We start from the raw sequence: 16,374 nt of genomic DNA on the forward strand, positions 1-16,374 counted from the left end.
CTCACTGGACATAAATGTCTTGGATTCCCCAGTTATTTTTTTCTCTCTCCCCCTTATTTTTGTCTTCTTGTGACTGATCATTCCCTTTTCAATGAGTGCCTCTGACCAGCTGCTTCTCAGATTCTCCCTGCTCTGGTCTACTCAAATGTCACAAAACACACCAGCCCCCACATCCCCATCTGCTTTCCAAGGGTTTGTTATCATAAGCAGAGGTTTTTCTGCTCACTGTTCTTTACTTTGCAAAACCCCAAGCAATCAAGAGAAACCACCACAATGTCAAAGGCTGAGAGAGGGGTTTAGGTCAGCCCTAGCTTCTGGCCTCCCAGGTGCTGTGCTGGGGCTTTCAGCTGCATTAACAAGCTTATTTTTATACAGTCATGACTAAAATCATGGAGTGTGGGAAATACAGGGTAAGAATGCTCTGCCTTGTGCCCAAGGAGAATGCTGCAGGGAATGGGAAGTTCCCTGAGTGTTTGTTTACCTTGCTTGTTGCTGGTTTTTGTTCTGTGACATGGTGAGATCAGGGACTTCAGCTGTTCCCTGGTCAAGGGACTACAGGCTAACAGAGTCTCAGCTCTTTCTATTCAAGGCACCATCACTTTCTTACACACTTTTCAAGCTCCAGCTTCAATCCATTGTCTTTATACTTCAGATTCTCAGTAAAGCTGCATTACCCTAACAGAGAGAAACCCACTTCTAGTTTTGCACCCTAAGTATTTTGCTAGACTGTCTGTACTAGACTATCTCATCTCCATACAACCATGTACTTTAGTTTAAATGTGTTCTCCAAGGTGCATTCATTACAGAAATCCTGTCTTCTTTGTCCTTGGTTGCATGTGGTTAAACAAGCTGGGTGCTCCAGGTTCCAACGCCCGACTTCCCTTTCCTCTCATCATCTGCCCATCCTCTCTGCTCCTGTCTCAGCCTGTATTCCTTTCACCAAAACTGTAACACAGACTAGAGGAGAGGTCTCACATGGCTGTATTTTCCCACTGGGAACACCTCCCTAAACACAAGAACAGCATTTGCTTTGTCCCCAACTGCACTGCACTGTGATTCACCATCATGCCACATCACCTAATAGAGAAGATCCCAGCACTTTTTTCCTGAGCTTTCTCAGGATACGTTTACCACTAAGTCTATCCAGCTGCCTTTCAGCAAGGTTCTCAGGACAGGTCTTGGCAGCTAACAATGGTTCCCTGAATTTAATGTGGGCATCAGGGAGCTTATATTGATGATCCACACTGAGGATCCTCACTGAGATTTGGCAAAACTGGCTCAACAGTTCCCAGAAGACAAGGACTGCCTCCAGTCCTTCTTGCTGTGCTCCCTGCCAGATCTCTCAGAGTTCCCAGCTTACAGAAGATTTCTATTATTAGCTGTCAAGCATATGACCTTGTCTGTTGTACTACTGAAATTCATTCTGTTTCTGGTACTCCTGCCAAGGTCAAATAAGGCTTCCTCTACAATATGCCGGCCCTTCCATGTACTAAGAATGCCTTCTAGTGTTGATTCACCAGGATACTCCTTCCCTCTCCCCAGCTATCTGAGTCAGGGTCTCAGGTTAATATTAAAGCCCAATCCCATGGGTGACCATGGGGAGTGTAACAAGGAACATTTTGCTAGACTTTGACTGGTGATCTTGCAGCTGCTGTCTTCTCAGATTGACTTTTCCCTTCCTGCCACTTACAACTCCTCTGCCTCACTTGATCTTCTCCAGTCTAATTGTTCCTTATGTGGCATATATCAATGCTCTACTGGAATACAGAGATGAGACCTTTGAAATTTCTTTTGCCTTCCAGAAAACAATAATCTGAAAGAAGGATGTTGGCTCAGCCTGGTGTTATCCAGAACTGATAAACTCATATTGCTTGATTACCTTTCCCCCTAACTGCTTGGTAATAATTATACTTTCCTTGAAGATCTCCTCTAAAATGCTACACACATTGCAGCGGTCACACTTGAAAGTCTGAGCCTGACAAACTTATTTCTTGTTCTTCTTTAATCCTAACTGGTGAATTTTCACTTTTGCAGATTGCATGGAGTCACCACTGTGTGCAGAGCTGAAAAAAGCCTTTTGCTGTAAGTGTGTGTTTCCACATGCCAGCTCTCCCAGGGCCAGAAGGCACCCAGGCCCAACACTGTGAGTGCACTAATCAGCTTGAGCTTCTTATTCATAGCACTCAGCTTATTTCTTTGCCCAAGGGAGACATTTCTGTCCTTATCAATAACTTGGGCACTGAGCTGTCTTTAGTTTTTGCTCAGACTATAGACTCCTTGATCCCAACTTCACTCTTATTGACCAGAAGTGGCCCTACTTATTTTTTTTTTATTCTCCAAATAGCTGAAGAATATTAAGCTGTTTGTTTTAACCTCCTTTGCAAGGTCTAGCTCAGCTTGATGTGTAAGCAATCCTCACTTTATCCCTACAATTCTGACCTCTAAGGGAGGGCAGGGCAGGGCAGGGCTAGGCAAGGCAGCCTTCTTTGCTGTCTGCCTTTTTTCCATTCCATAGTCTCTCTGCAGAGCCAGCTTAAGCAGCTGCTTGTTGCCACAGACAGATGGAGGGCAAGAGAATCAGGATCCTCACAGAAATGGGGGCTTCACACTGTCCCAAAAAGCTCAACTGCTCCCTCACCACACTCCAGACTTTGCACTGCTGCCTGTGAAAGCAGTGCCATGACTCAACAGCAGAACACCCTCCACAGATTGGGCAGCAGAGTGTAGAGCTGCCATCTAACCAGAATTATCTGTGATCCTGTGAGTGGGGTTTCTATGTCCCAGTGAGAGAAAGGAAGAAAAAGGTCTTTTGAAGGGAAAAGGATGGCAGTCAGAGTCCCATTACAAAGCCTTATGATAGGCAGATCTGTGTCTTAGGTGATAGGTAGGGCAGGAGAAAAATAATTCAGAATGAGTTTGGTGGCTAAAAGAATGTATCTTAGGGGGAGGCTGGAGCTGTACTCAGATCTGCTAAGTTTCTGTGGTTCTCACCCTGCAAAACTTGTCTGCTTCTGCCTCGGTAGAATTTAAGCTAAATCACCATACAAGACATGTCCTATAACCTTTTCTGCTGTGACATTTATCATCTTCATCCTCATATCTACAGACTGCTCCTTTTTGGCATCTTCTCACGTGGCTTTGCTCCTCTGCTGAACTGTAGGTGCTGACAGAGCTCAGGACATCAGTTATACCTGGGCTAAGGCTACAGACAACAGTGCTTTACCCTGTGCACTTTGCATAAAAGACATGGGGCACTAGGGGGATAGCTGTGAGTGGGGTAATGAACTGGCCTTGCATTCACACAGGTTTAGGTGGTGTCAGGGATGCCAGTGCCACTTGCCTGGCAGCCTGTGGATCTTCACACAGCTTCAAATGAAGGTCCTGCACCATTCATTACCCTCACTTTGTCCGTCCCCCTAAATACCCAGCGCTTACTGACAGCCCCTGCACACTGGGTAACACTCCATGGCCACAGAGATCAATCCTGCACCTACCTGGAAAACACCACAGACAGGAGGAAGGGCAAATTGCTCTGTGGTTCCGAATGTCTGTGCACGTCCCCAGCGAGATGTGCACACAGGGAGCCCAGGGATCTCACAACATACTGCAGAGCACCTCTTTATGTATGCAGATACACACATGCATGCACAAATCACCTCACACATCGTTTATCTACACATCCAATGCACTCCCACGAGCACCCCTGGGTGGGGATAGAGGGCCCTGCTGATGCTGGGTAGGCAGGAGTTAATGGAAAAGAGGCTGGGAAGGAAATTAAAAGCAAAAAAAGTTGAAAGCCCAGCACATGATTCTTCTCCTATCACATCTGTGAATCCTGGAGCGCAAGAGTAATTGTCTGCAATGAGTCAGACCAAAAGGCACAAGGTAATGGTTGCTATGGCAACCTGTGCACTGCTCTAATTCGGCTCGGAATTAAAATTATATCAAATAATTTGCAAGCAAAGGCAACATGGCAAAGGCGCTGGGTGCCAATCTAAAAAATCCAGCTATATGCAAGTCTCTCCTGAGTCAGTGTCAAGGGCTCTTTTCACTCCAAGAGTGACAGCCACGGCAATCAGTGGAGCTGTAGAGGCAGCAGTGATGGATAACCTTAGGCAAGAAGATTTCTGCTACACACGGGCAAGAATGGGGTCCTGGGCTGGAGCTCCAGCCTGGAACAGGCTCCAGGGCTGAGGATATCCTGGGACAGATGTCTCACCAGATCCTAAATGGGAAAACTCATTGCTCACGATTTTTTGTTGGGGCCCCACTGAGAAAATTACCTGAAAGACTGGTGAGGGCAGGCCCTGGGCACAGGAACCTACCCACAGGGTCTGTGCTGGGTGAAGCGCTGCCTGCATGGGCTGAGGAAGGCAGGGCTCACTCCCTTAGAGCTTTTTCCCTGGTAAGTGGTGCAGTGTAAAAAGTCAGGCATTCAGCAGAGACTACAAAGAAATATTTACTCTACAGAATTGGCTATTGTCTTCAGTTTTTCCCCAGACAAGGACTCCTCCCAAGGCAATAGACAATATCTGCACACACGGGGGGGAGGCATGGTCCCTGTGCTGAAGATCTTACAGCCTATGCAGATAGCACAAACACCATGGAAGAAAAGGAAATTGCGAAGGTCTAGCCAGGGTAGACTGCTATGAAAGATGCCTCACATTACTATTTTTAGCATTCTTTGGAGGTCAAAATGGACTTATTTGTCCCTCTTGTGCCCAGTTACTGTCTATGCATGGAGACATCTAGCTGGAGTTCTGCAGGCAGATGTTGCTCTCTCTCCTGTTCACTGAGCTGGCTGGAGGATAATCAGCTCTGAAAAGGGAACCATGTGGCCCCAGCACTGATGCCAAACCTTGACAAAAGGCAAAGTTTGTAAGACCAGAGCTAGCACAAAATAACACAACCACGTCACTTTTGTCTAGCTCATGGAACAGCTTGTGTGTGCCCCAGAAACACCCCAAAATGCAGCCTGGGTGCTTACAGGCGTCCCCAAGGCTCAGTGTGTAAGCAGAATGCAATGGGTGGCAGGCAGGCAGATGGGGGGATGAAGAGTGCAAGAGACACGGGTTTTGGCACACTAACATGTCACGGGGACACTGACATCTCAACCCTTAGGCCAGCCAAGTGTGTACCCACTGATAACAGCTCCAGACAGATGTCCTGAGAGGTGGAGAAGGCACAGCTGTGGCAGCACTAAAATCAGCAGTATTTCTGCCATAACACTTCCCATGACTCATTTCCAGGGCACGGCCTGTTCAGATGGCTCTGATTTTGTTGGATCAAATGGATGCGTGAGAAACTGCTCGGGCTTTGGGGATTGCCAGAAGGGGTTGGCGTCAGGCAGAGACCAGACACAGCAGGTGATGGGCTAAAAATGAGTTGTCTTCCTTCTTTTTATCCATCATACCACTGCATGCCAGGGGGACCATGATTTCCATAAAGGCACCTGGTGATGCTGCAGGGACTCACAGAAGTCTCTACACTGGGATAACTTTGGCACAACCTTCGGCACGAAAAGAGGGACAGCATTCCTTCTGAATACTGCAGTGCACATTCAAGAGATCAGCTACCCTCATATTTTATATGGGGATCTTAACACTGCTTTCTGAACCAGCCTAGTGAAATATTTTAATTCTCCAGTTTATATGCAGCTATTTCCATGGAAAAGGTGCTTATGCTATTAGAGCTTATTTCCGTGCATTTTAACAGCTTCTACTGATGCTACTGCCACTTTCCAGAGAGAAGGTTGAATGTTTTATCCATCCAAGCAACAAAACTGTAGGAATATGGAATTGTGTGCAGATTAGCTTGAAAAGATGCCACAGCAACAGTCCTGCTGAAAAAGCCACCGGCACCTCCTGTTCCTGCTTGCTGGTAGTAGACAGCAGGTAGCCAAAATTGGAGACCAAGGGAGAGATGGAGAGACATTAAGCTGGCCAGGAATTGCTTTTCAAATTAAGAGCTTCCATCAGACTGACAGAGGCTGGATTTTAAGCAGAGGTAAAATAGCAAAATCACTCCCCATTACCTACTTCTCAGACTGATAGGTTTCAAATTCTTTTGGAAAAAAAAAATCAAAACATTTTTTTAAAATCTGCTCCTGCTGCAAGTACAGAGCTTTTCTGAAAATACAGGTCTTGATAACTCAGTGTCCCAAAATTCTGTCTTTAAAACAGAGACAACATTTCTCTTCTCTGCCCCTGGTTTGAGCTACCTAGGGCTCTCCCCAAATACATCTGCATGAATTGCTAGTGTCATGGGATAATGACTTCACTGTGGTCCAATAACTGCTGGTAAGAGCAGCTACTATCAACAGAGGAGAGAAGTGCTGTGTAAAATAAACCTGCATCTCCCAAGTGCCCATTTGGATTATTTTTCTTGGGCCCCATTGTCTGTTTCCCATCCCTGCCACATGAAAGCCAAGGACCTAACCCTACCTGTCCCTGCTGGGACTGGCAGCCAGCTGACAGCCCCAGAAGTTGAACAGCCAGAAGGTCAGGCAATGAAAGAGACGTCATCCACAGCCCGAAGTGACAGCTGAACTCCTGCACAGATTCCAGCAGTTTCACTGAGGCTTTAAATCACAAAAAGCTTCTGTCAGGAACTCCATGTGATTTCTGCCTTGCAGCTTGAGGATCAGAAAGCCCCAGGCTACTGACTCAGGGGAGGGAGCAGATGACAGAGCTATCTGGGGCAGGACATGGCTTGGGGAGAATGCCATCCCCATTCCTTATTTCTCATTTCCAGTGGAGTTAGTGTGTGTGAAAGGTACTGGACTGACATCCCAGGAGAATAGCTGCCTCCTAATTAATTATAATTAATCATCCAGGCATTACTTAATGTTTGCATAGTGCTTTGAAGTGCCAAAGCACAATATAGCAGGTAGATAATATTCATTCCAAGAAACAGGTATAGTCAAGCCAGGGTTGCCTGTGTGGCTTCCCACCAAAGAGACCACACCAACTCAGCTCACACATGCCTTAGCTCCGCCATGACCTCCAAGAAATCTGTGGGTACCCTGAACCCCTTGTGCACCCCTCCCAGGCCCATGGGGGAAGGAGACGATGGATGAGAAGGGGTGAGGACAGGACAGGGCAAAGGACACTTCCTTTCCCTCCTGATTTTGGCCACCTCTCCATCTGGAGTGTAGAGTAACATCTCTAATGGCAAGAGGAGCAGCTTGGACTCCCCTTCAAACCCATTCTGGGATTTCCCATTGAGCTAAGACAGACTGAAATGGGAGGGAGGAGGCCTCTGTGCTTCCCCCTTCATCCATTCTCTCAGCCCTCCAGACTGCAAGTCTCTAATTCCATCCGACTGCTCCCTCACTCCTCGACATCAGCCAGGCTTGTGACATCTCTAATGGCAAGAGGAGCAGCTTGGACTCCCCTTCAAACCCATTCTGGGATTTCCCATTGAGCTAAGACAGACTGAAATGGGAGGGAGGAGGCCTCTGTGCTTCCCCCTTCATCCATTCTCTCAGCCCTCCAGACTGCAAGTCTCTAATTCCATCCGACTGCTCCCTCACTCCTCGACATCAGCCAGGCTTGTGTCATCTTCCTGGACATTTGATTTTACCAGTTTGCCTTACTCTGCCCTGGCTATGGACTGCCATTCATCTGCCAGAAAAAAGGGGCCCAATGCTGCCTGTAACTGGCATTCTCCCCATGGGGGCACTGAGGGTGCTCCCTCCCCATGAGCACGGCTGTAAATCCTGGAGCTTAATTTTTCCCTGCATGCATAGTGAACATTTCAAAGTGCTTACAAATCCCCTCAAGCACCAAGTCAAACAAGTGACAGTAATGATCAGTGGCAGAATGACAGGCCAGTTCATACCACTTGTTCTTTTACAGGGGCACTTAAAAAGTCTCTGTTGTTCCCCTTTTACAGAACTGTGGCTGCATTTATTCAGAAACTACAAATCTACACAGATATTTGGTTTTCTGGGAACCAATGCTGGGTACCAAACTTCTGCGAGTATAACTAAATTACCATGGTATCAATCCCAGTAAGGGCTGATGTCATCAGAATAACAATAACAACAATCTGCATCCCATTCTGCTTTGATTGCCTCTTGTATGCCTCCACACTCCCTCCCCTTCCCTCACCCATCTCCTGTACCCAGGATGGTGATGCAGCTCTGTCCAGCATCATTTCTGCTGCAGCCCCTCACAGTCCCCTAGAACCAGAATCTAGCCATTCAGGATAACTGTATTACTGTGAGGGGAAAGGAAGTGAGATTACTTACTCTCTAAACTGACACCTTCAAGAAAAAATAACATTTCAATTGGTAGTGTGACCACTAGTTACTGACCTTTTTTTAAAATGACTACTAGTATGAAAGATTCAGATGATGAACTTTAGTCACTATTAGAAAGGCAAATGGTAATATTGCTCTTTTCTCCTCCCTGAACACCCCCCTGCCCCCCAAACATTAACTGACACCCAAGCCAGCACATGGAACCTACCTCAGCAAACCCTTGCACTCCTGCTGAAGTCAGTGGAGGCTGCAGTTTGGGAAATGAAGAACTTTGGACCCTTAGGGTGATAGTGTTTGCCCTGATGCTGTCATTTAGCCCACCCATACCATGCATCAGAGATGGGCTGTTTTCATGAAAGCATAAGAAACCAGGAGTGAAGAACACCCATCGTGTGTGAGAGTAGCAGAAGATGCTTGTGGTCAGATCACCTAATGTACCTGCTAGGGACAGGGACCATGGTACCTTTAAGGAACAAAAACAATTGAAAATTCATTTCTCTGTCTCAGATTCCATGGCTGCCAGCAAGAAAACTGGTTCTGCATAATTTCCAAAAATGACAGATTTTTCACCTTATTGTTATTGTTTTAAAATATGGTTTTGTTTCCCTATCTTTTGCTGTTTCCTCCACCCTCTGCAAAGGATCCTGCCCCTTCACAGCATGTCCACACTGACACTATTCAGCATAAATGAGCGGGTGGAAATCTCCACAGGAGGTGTAGAAAGTGCTGCTGACAGAAGAGAAATGGCTCTGTCAGGGCCAGATCCTCGTGCCACTTGTTCTTGCTCCAGTGCTTCCACTGAGAAGTTTCCTTCCTTGAATTTATGCTGAGAGCCAGATTGTCCTGGTTTCAGCTAGGGTAGAGTTAATTTCTTCTCAGTGGCTGTTAGAGTGCTGTGTTTTGAATTCATAATGAGAATGTTTTGGTTTTTTGCTAAGTGTTTATCCTAAGTCAAGAGCTTTTTTCTTGTCTCATGCTCTGCCAGTGAGGAGCTGAACAACGGAAATTGGGACCATAGCTTGGACAGGTGACCTGAACTGACCAAAGGGACATTCCACACCACAGAACATCAAGCCCACTACAGAAACAGGGAGGAGTTACCAGAAGAGGGACCAGTCCGGGTTTGGGAAGAGAGGTCTGGCATGGGTCAGTGCATGGTGAGCAATTGATCTTGCATTGCTTGTTTTTCCCCTTTTATTATTATTTTTATCATCATCATCATAATTTACCATTATTATGGTATTTTACTTAATTTTCAATTATTAAACTGTTCTTATCTCAAACTGAAAGTTTTACTTTGATTCTCCTCCCCAATCCACCAGGGTGGAGGGGTGAGAGGGAGGTTGGATGAGTGCCTGTGTGGTGCTTAATTTCCAGCTGGGCTCGAACCTTGAACAACACAGATGAACTGCCTATGTGCCTCTGCTCTAACCCACAGGTCAGGAAAGTAAAGGAAAAAGATCATGAAAAACAAGCTTTTAAAAAAAATGTTATTTTCTCCTCTCAAAATAATGCTTAGAAAAATGTTTCAGTGCTGTACAGAGGCCCTTGGTGCAGTTTCAATGCTCTTTCATTTTCTGCTGGGTACAACAGTGTCAGCTGGTATCAGTTTTGGGAGCAGTTTCTATCATCCAAGCACCTATTAATATGAACTTTGCTGAAACCATCTCTGTTCACAGGTGCCTCTGGGCAGACTTCATAATAATTTTCTGGCTTTGGGCATAAGAGTGAAATGTTCTATTTCATAACACTTCCTTCAGCTTATAAGTACTTTCTCAATGCCCAGGTGATAATTAAGGACTATCACTGTCAGCTAGAATTTACTGAAATCCTGGAAACTAAGGAATGTTTCATCAGTTAAAAATAATTTGCTATAGTTTTACTGACTAGTAGTATTGAAGACCATTCCCTGTCTCCTACCCAGCCTAGGCAAAAGCAATAGCAGATCTGAAGGTATCTGCTGTACGGCCTTCTCTCTACAGAGTGCTCCTGTAAAGAAGTTATTGTTTGGTGTCCATTCTGTCAGTCATTCCTTCCACCATGTAAAGCTCCATTAGCACCAACCATTCTTTCCCAAGAAGCTTTGCATCACAGCATATAATAACTCCATAGCCTGTTCCATCAGCCTCTTCCTTTAGTCACTGTTTCCAGTTCTGAAACAATTTCCATGGAGCTACATCTTCTCTTACCCCAGTACTCCTATGCTGAGTGGTTAAATTGGATATGGTGCCAGGGTGACTGATAATGGTTTGTTTTGTTAAATGGCTGCTCTGTTTTGCTTCTAAGTTCAATGCACTCCTATAAAGGCTGAAGCAATTAGTACAGAAAATGGTAAATCTTCAAAAGCTTTGGGGCTCTGTTGGAAATAATGTGCTACATGAATTTTCCAAAAGAAGGTGCAGTCTAGTGAAGGTCTGCAAAAAGGAGTTTAAAGCTCAGATACACCAATAAGTTTGGCAATCTATAGTTCTGAGTTGGAGTTCTAGCAACATGCCTATTCCACCAGCAGAAGTTATTTTTCATTTGAGAAAACAATGGGGACACACAAACATGAAGCTGCTCCAAAGCCAAAAGTGTTTCCTGCAATGTTTTAAACCTGCACGGGCTTCCCAACCTACTCCTGCTCTAGAGAAAGAGTCTCAATCCAGTTCACCACTGGAGTCTCAATCCACAAATTCACCAGCACTGGAGATGGGAAGCTTCCATTCAAGCAGCCCATTTCCCTTTCAGAAGCCTGTCAGCCATTCAGTACCTGTTCCATTATTCTCTGTTTAGCCTAGTTCTCAATACCACAAGCTATTGTGGCTCCTGTCACTTCCCTTGAATGACAAGCTAACAGCTCCCAGCTCCCACACTCAATGCAAGATGCAGCCATTTCATTCAAGACAAAAAGAGAAACCAGAATGTCCTACCTGCAGCAATTCCCATCTTCCCATCCACAGACACAGACACAGCCGTGCTCACTGTCACCACTTTTGGCAGGCCACCCCCCTCTGTCAAGACACAAATGCAGCAGGCTTGGTTAGCTTACCCCCAGAGAGGAATAAAATGCAGCAAAACCAGCTTGCCCCCACATTTTCCCATCCAGGACATATTCCTCAACTCTGAAACATCCCAGAATTTTGAGGGCTGCATCTTTCAAGATGCAAAAGCAGCCTAATGGGCTATGAGCAGATTTTATTTTTCTCTTCTTTATGGCTCATGATAAAGTGGCATCCTCAACATAAAGGAAGTGCCCAAGGCTGGATTGGGGGGGGGGGGTGTTTGAGCAACCTGGTCTCATGGAAGATGTCCTGCCCACAGCAAGGGGTGTGGAACAAAGTGACCTTTAAGGTCCCTTTCAGCCCAAAATGTTCCATGATTCTGTGATAAAATGTAGAGGATTGGCCTCCTTGATTTTGGGCACGTAGAGCTTCTCTTAGGCCAGAGAGCTGTTCTGCTCAATGCACCATCTAAACTCTGCAGACAGAGGAGAAGCAGGACAGGTAATTCTGACAACACTTGCACACCAAAGGCCAGGCTTATGTCTAAGTCTTACCCAAGCCAGGCCAGCACTACAAAGTGCAGACACAGCAGCTGCCAGAGCACAGTCCATTTTAGAAACAAAGCCTTCTGGGACTTTGTTGTCTAAACTCTCTTATGCCCCAGGGTCTCCCAATTATCCTTGAGCTGCTGCTTTAAGCATCCTGTAGGTCCTGTGACACATCTGCCAGCCCTGTGCAGATCTCTGAGCTCCCATGGGGCATTTAAAATCACATGGCTGGCTAGGCTCAAGCAACTGAACTCCATCTCTCCTTGTCAGGACAGTTGTTCCAGCCTGCAATTTTCCATGTGGCAGATTCCATTTCTATGTATTTTTTTAAGTGATTAGATTAGCTTCAGCTGGGGCATCTCTTTGGGAACTGCCAGGGGACAGTTTGAAGGCCAGTCTGATCAATGTAGTTTGCACCTGGTTCCCTCCTTGCATGCTCTGTGGAATTCTCTTCCTTAGACAGATGGGTCAGGGATTCTTTCCTTCCCCACAACTCCAGCTTTTGTTATTGCTTTCCATGTCTGCTTTCATCTTTATAGGTGTGTCCAGAGCACAATTCAGTGCCTACCACAGTTTAGCCTCACTATTAGGCTCTCACTATTTTGTTTTTTGATCAAAACCAGATTAACTTGCTCAAGTGTATCAAAAGCAGTAAAACCTTTGTGAAATAAATACTCAGTTCACACGACTTGAGCATGATCCTGCCTTTATGGTTGTCCTGGGTTGGCTGTATGATGCTTGCATCCCCTGTTGTCTGTTCTGTTTATGCTGGATAATAGGTTTTGCACCTTTGAGACTGGTTTCAAGGGCGAAGTGGGGAGAGAAGAAGCGTGGAGTTTGGGGGACTGCACTCGCTCCTCCACATTCCTGCTCCTGGGCTGTGCTGTCTGCAGCATGGACAGAGGGTGGGACAGAGCTTTCCTTTGCTTTTCAGTTAGTTTTTAGCTAGCTGAGGCAGAGAAGTTCCCTGGACTGTGGTTTTTCTTTTTCTTGGAGTTAGTTTTTAGCTAGCTGAGGCAGAGAAGTTCCCTGGACTGTGGTTTTTCTTTTTCTTGGACCTGTTTAACCCTGCTCTGGACAGAACACCCAGCAGAGCACCGGCAGCTCCACCTGTGGCCACTGGGATGGGCCTGGGCCGGGCATTTCCAGCACTGAGGGACTGAGCAGAGACTGGGTGAGCTGAGCCACAGCCCACCAAGGGACTTTCTGAATTTGTCATCTCTTCAGATTGGAAAGAGGTTTTATTCTTTAATATTGTCCATGTTTTTTTTTGTGCTGGTGAATTCTTTCCTGGTTAAATAAACAGTTTTTTCCCCTTTTTTCCAAGGAAATATTTTTTCTGGAACCAGTTATGGGAGGGGCTACTTGAATTTTCTTTCTAGAGGAAGCCCTTTAGAGGTTTTCTCCCAAATTTTCCCCAAATCAGGACAATGGTGAACCTCAAATGTCTTGTTCAAGGATGGAACAAAGAAGTAAAATACACTTAGAGTCTCTAGGAAAAAATCCTACCTAACACATGAAAAATCTGGGTTGCAAGAATAGCACTACTTGACATGCAGAGGCTTCCCTGCTGTCCTTTTATTCCTGAGACTTCTGGACACTGGAAGGAGGTGCTGTGCATAAATGATTCTGATGACCTGCAGTCACTTCCTGCTGGTTTGCTTCCCAACAGAGAGCTGTTGGGGGTTTTCCTTCTTAGGTGATTAGAAGCCCATCTGCCATGAAAACCTCCTGTCACAGCAGGGGACTTGTGGAAAACATGAAAAGGGGACTTCAGCAGCTGACAGAATTTAATAAGAAACTGGGTGGCCTATTTTGGCTAAAATGTGGGGCAGCCCTGCTTCATCAGATGTCAAGGAAGGGCCTGGACTCTGCTTTACAGTAAACCACTGTCTCAGAAGCACTGGGTATTATTTCCTGGCCCTTCCCAGGCAGTCTCTCTGAGCCCAGCTGCTCATCTAAAGACTAATAATCTCCTTTAAAATTTAGGGCACAAGGTCTTCAGGGCCAAGTGCTACTTCTTACAAGGTGCCTGCAGGCACCAGCTTTCCAGGTGAGTGGGGTTCTGGACTTGATTTAAGCTTCTGACCCACAGCCATGTAAAACAAAGACCAGTTCTAGCTCCTTGTCTTCAGTCTTTATCCAAAACTAGCTGTGACTTCTAAGAAAGCCACAGCAAGCCACAACCCCAGTGTTTAGCCAGCAGTGACTCCTGTGGCCTGGGTGATGGCTGCCCTAGGAAGTCCCACTGGATGTTACTCATTTTCCAACCCACACTCCATTCCAAAGAGCAGGTGCCATAGCTTGCAGGGGAGTGAAAGGTCCCTCCTGCCATCTCTCCCCCTCTCTCCACATTTGCTTTTTAAGTGAGATGTAAAGGTGTTGGGGAGAAAGAAGCTTTTGTAGGTTTCAAGTATTTTCTCTTTCCGTTCCTTTCCCTATACATCCTGGTTCATCTCTTGCCTCCCAGGCTGGTTTCTTCTCTTTGCTACTTGCTTTCCCACCCACCAGACTCCCACCACTGTGCCACAAAAAGCTTTAACAGCTACAGTGCTGAGCTCTGCGACAGAGATGGAGAGCTGGGGGCCAAGGAGGAGCACAAAAGGTCTCTTTGCCTTGTGTGGAGGAGTCTCACATGAATATTTTGTTTTGCTTGTTTGTTTTTAGGCTCTTTTGCTCTCTTCCAGCCTTTGAGAAGGTCCTGGCTGGCCCTGCATACTCACAGGAATATACAGGAACCAACACCTAAAGCAAGAGATATTGAAAAGCCACTCCTTGCTTTTGTTTGAACTTTGCTGTGTGGGACACCAATGCTGTGGAAAAGCCTTCCTCTCCACCCTTTTCCTCCACCATCTTCCATAACAAACCCATTCTTTCCTGTGACGGAAAGTGGCGATGGAAAACATGACACCCTCTGAACTTAGACTTCCTGACTGTTTGCTGGTCCCTCACCAGTGCCAGCTGTTACTGTCACCCAGCAGGGCTGATGTTGTTCCCTCCCAAGCCCGGCCACATCTCTGTGTCTCATTCCTTCTGCAATACTTTTCCTGTTCCCTTCTCATGTTTCGTGTGTATTCCAGCCCCACAAGTACCTTTTGTTCCCCCAGCTCCCGCCTCTCTACACCTTTCCATCTACCCAAGCCCTGTATTTCCATCCTTCTCCTCCTCTGCAGCCCTGCATTGCTCATTCCTGACTGCCTTCCCCACACCTTGTAGCTTCATCTTTCAGCATCTTGGCCATGAGCTCTGTGCCCCTCGCTGGTGTGAAGGTAACGCCAAGAGGGCAGGTCCCAGCACTTCCCACCAGGCGGGAGGCAGCGATAAAGGTGTGGGGATGGGCGCCGTGTGGGATGTGAGGTGTGAAAAGCTTTTTTCTCTTTCCCTCTGTCTGCTCTGTGTTTAGCCTGGGGTTACCTGAATCATCTTCTGAGACAATGCTGTAGATGAAGCTGCCGGGAGGATGCTCGGCCGCCCTGCGGTACCACAGAGGGAAGTGGTCCATGGTGAAGATGCTTTCCTTGTCCTTCTGGGTCAGGAATTTCCTGCCGGGAGATAGATAACACGTTGCTCACGGTGTGGAGGAGCGGCAGCCCTCCTCGGGGCAACGCAGCGGGACACCTGCGGCGGGCGCATCGCCCACCCCTCACCACCCGGGGTTTTTCTTCGGGCGAGGGCAGGCGGTGACCGCCGCCGTCCCCCGCTGTCCCCCGGGGCAGGGCCGGGCTCTCCCTCGCCCCTGAGGGGCGGCCGCGCCCGCCGCGCCTCCCGCGGCCGCCGCCAGGTGCCGCTGTTGGCCCGGGCCAGGCCCGCGGCGGCGGCCCCGGGCGGGCGGTGCGGCCCGGCCCGCGGGCTCTGAGGGCCGGGCAGGGCCGGAGGGAAGCGGGCAGCACGGACGGGTTACCGGGAACGACACCCCGCGAGCAGCGCCGCAGTGCGGGGGGAGCAGGCGGGCGAGGGAAGCACAGGCGCTTGTGACCATTAGTTACTGCAGGGGATGGGGAGCAGGTGAGGAAAGGGGATTAGGCAGTCTGCTGCAAAAACAAACCGCCCACCCCAAACATAAGGTTACGCAACTGTGTGTAAATCCTGATGTCCTCAGGAGATGCTCAGAGCAGAGACCTCACAGCAACCTTCCAGTTGAAGGGGGGCTACTGGGAGGCTGGAGAGTGACTCTGTTAGGAACTGCAGTGATAGGGCAAGGAGAAATGTGTACTGACTGAAAGAGGGGAAATTTAGGTAAGATACTGGGAAGAAATCTTTTACAGTGAGGCTGGTGAGACGCCAGAACAGGCTGCTAAAGGAGGTTGAGGATGCCCCAGCTCTACCAGTGTTAAAGGCCAGGCTGGATAAGGCCTTAAGCAACTTAGTTGAGTGGGAGGTATCCCTCTGCATGGCAGAGTGGACTGGGAACAGATCATCTTAAAGGTCCATTCCAATCCCTAAACAAATTCTATGATTCTGTGATTCCCAGAGAGGCAGGAACTGAAGTGCTTGAGCAAAGAGATGCTTCTGAAGGCAAGAGGATACGTCCTGGGAGCATGACAAAACAAGCAGTGGGTGCTCAGGCGAGACCTCA

At 47.4% G+C, this 16,374-nt stretch overlaps 1 protein-coding gene across 1 annotated transcript in view; it reads right to left on the bottom strand.

The window, feature by feature from the left end:
• CACNA2D4 (calcium voltage-gated channel auxiliary subunit alpha2delta 4) overlaps nucleotides 1-16,374 on the bottom strand; it is a gene marked incomplete at both ends in the record, with an annotated part of 120,540 nt that overhangs the window by 53,186 nt on the left and 50,980 nt on the right. Inside the window, 2 exons of the mRNA XM_084205474.1 lie at nucleotides 11,179-11,259; nucleotides 15,213-15,340. Coding sequence (XP_084061600.1) covers nucleotides 11,179-11,259; nucleotides 15,213-15,340 — 209 coding nt within the window. The remainder of the gene's footprint in view (nucleotides 1-11,178; nucleotides 11,260-15,212; nucleotides 15,341-16,374) is intronic.

This window comes from Fringilla coelebs (assembly GCF_963513975.1).
Source record: "Fringilla coelebs genome assembly, chromosome: 5".
Classification (NCBI taxonomy): domain Eukaryota; kingdom Metazoa; phylum Chordata; class Aves; order Passeriformes; family Fringillidae; genus Fringilla; species Fringilla coelebs.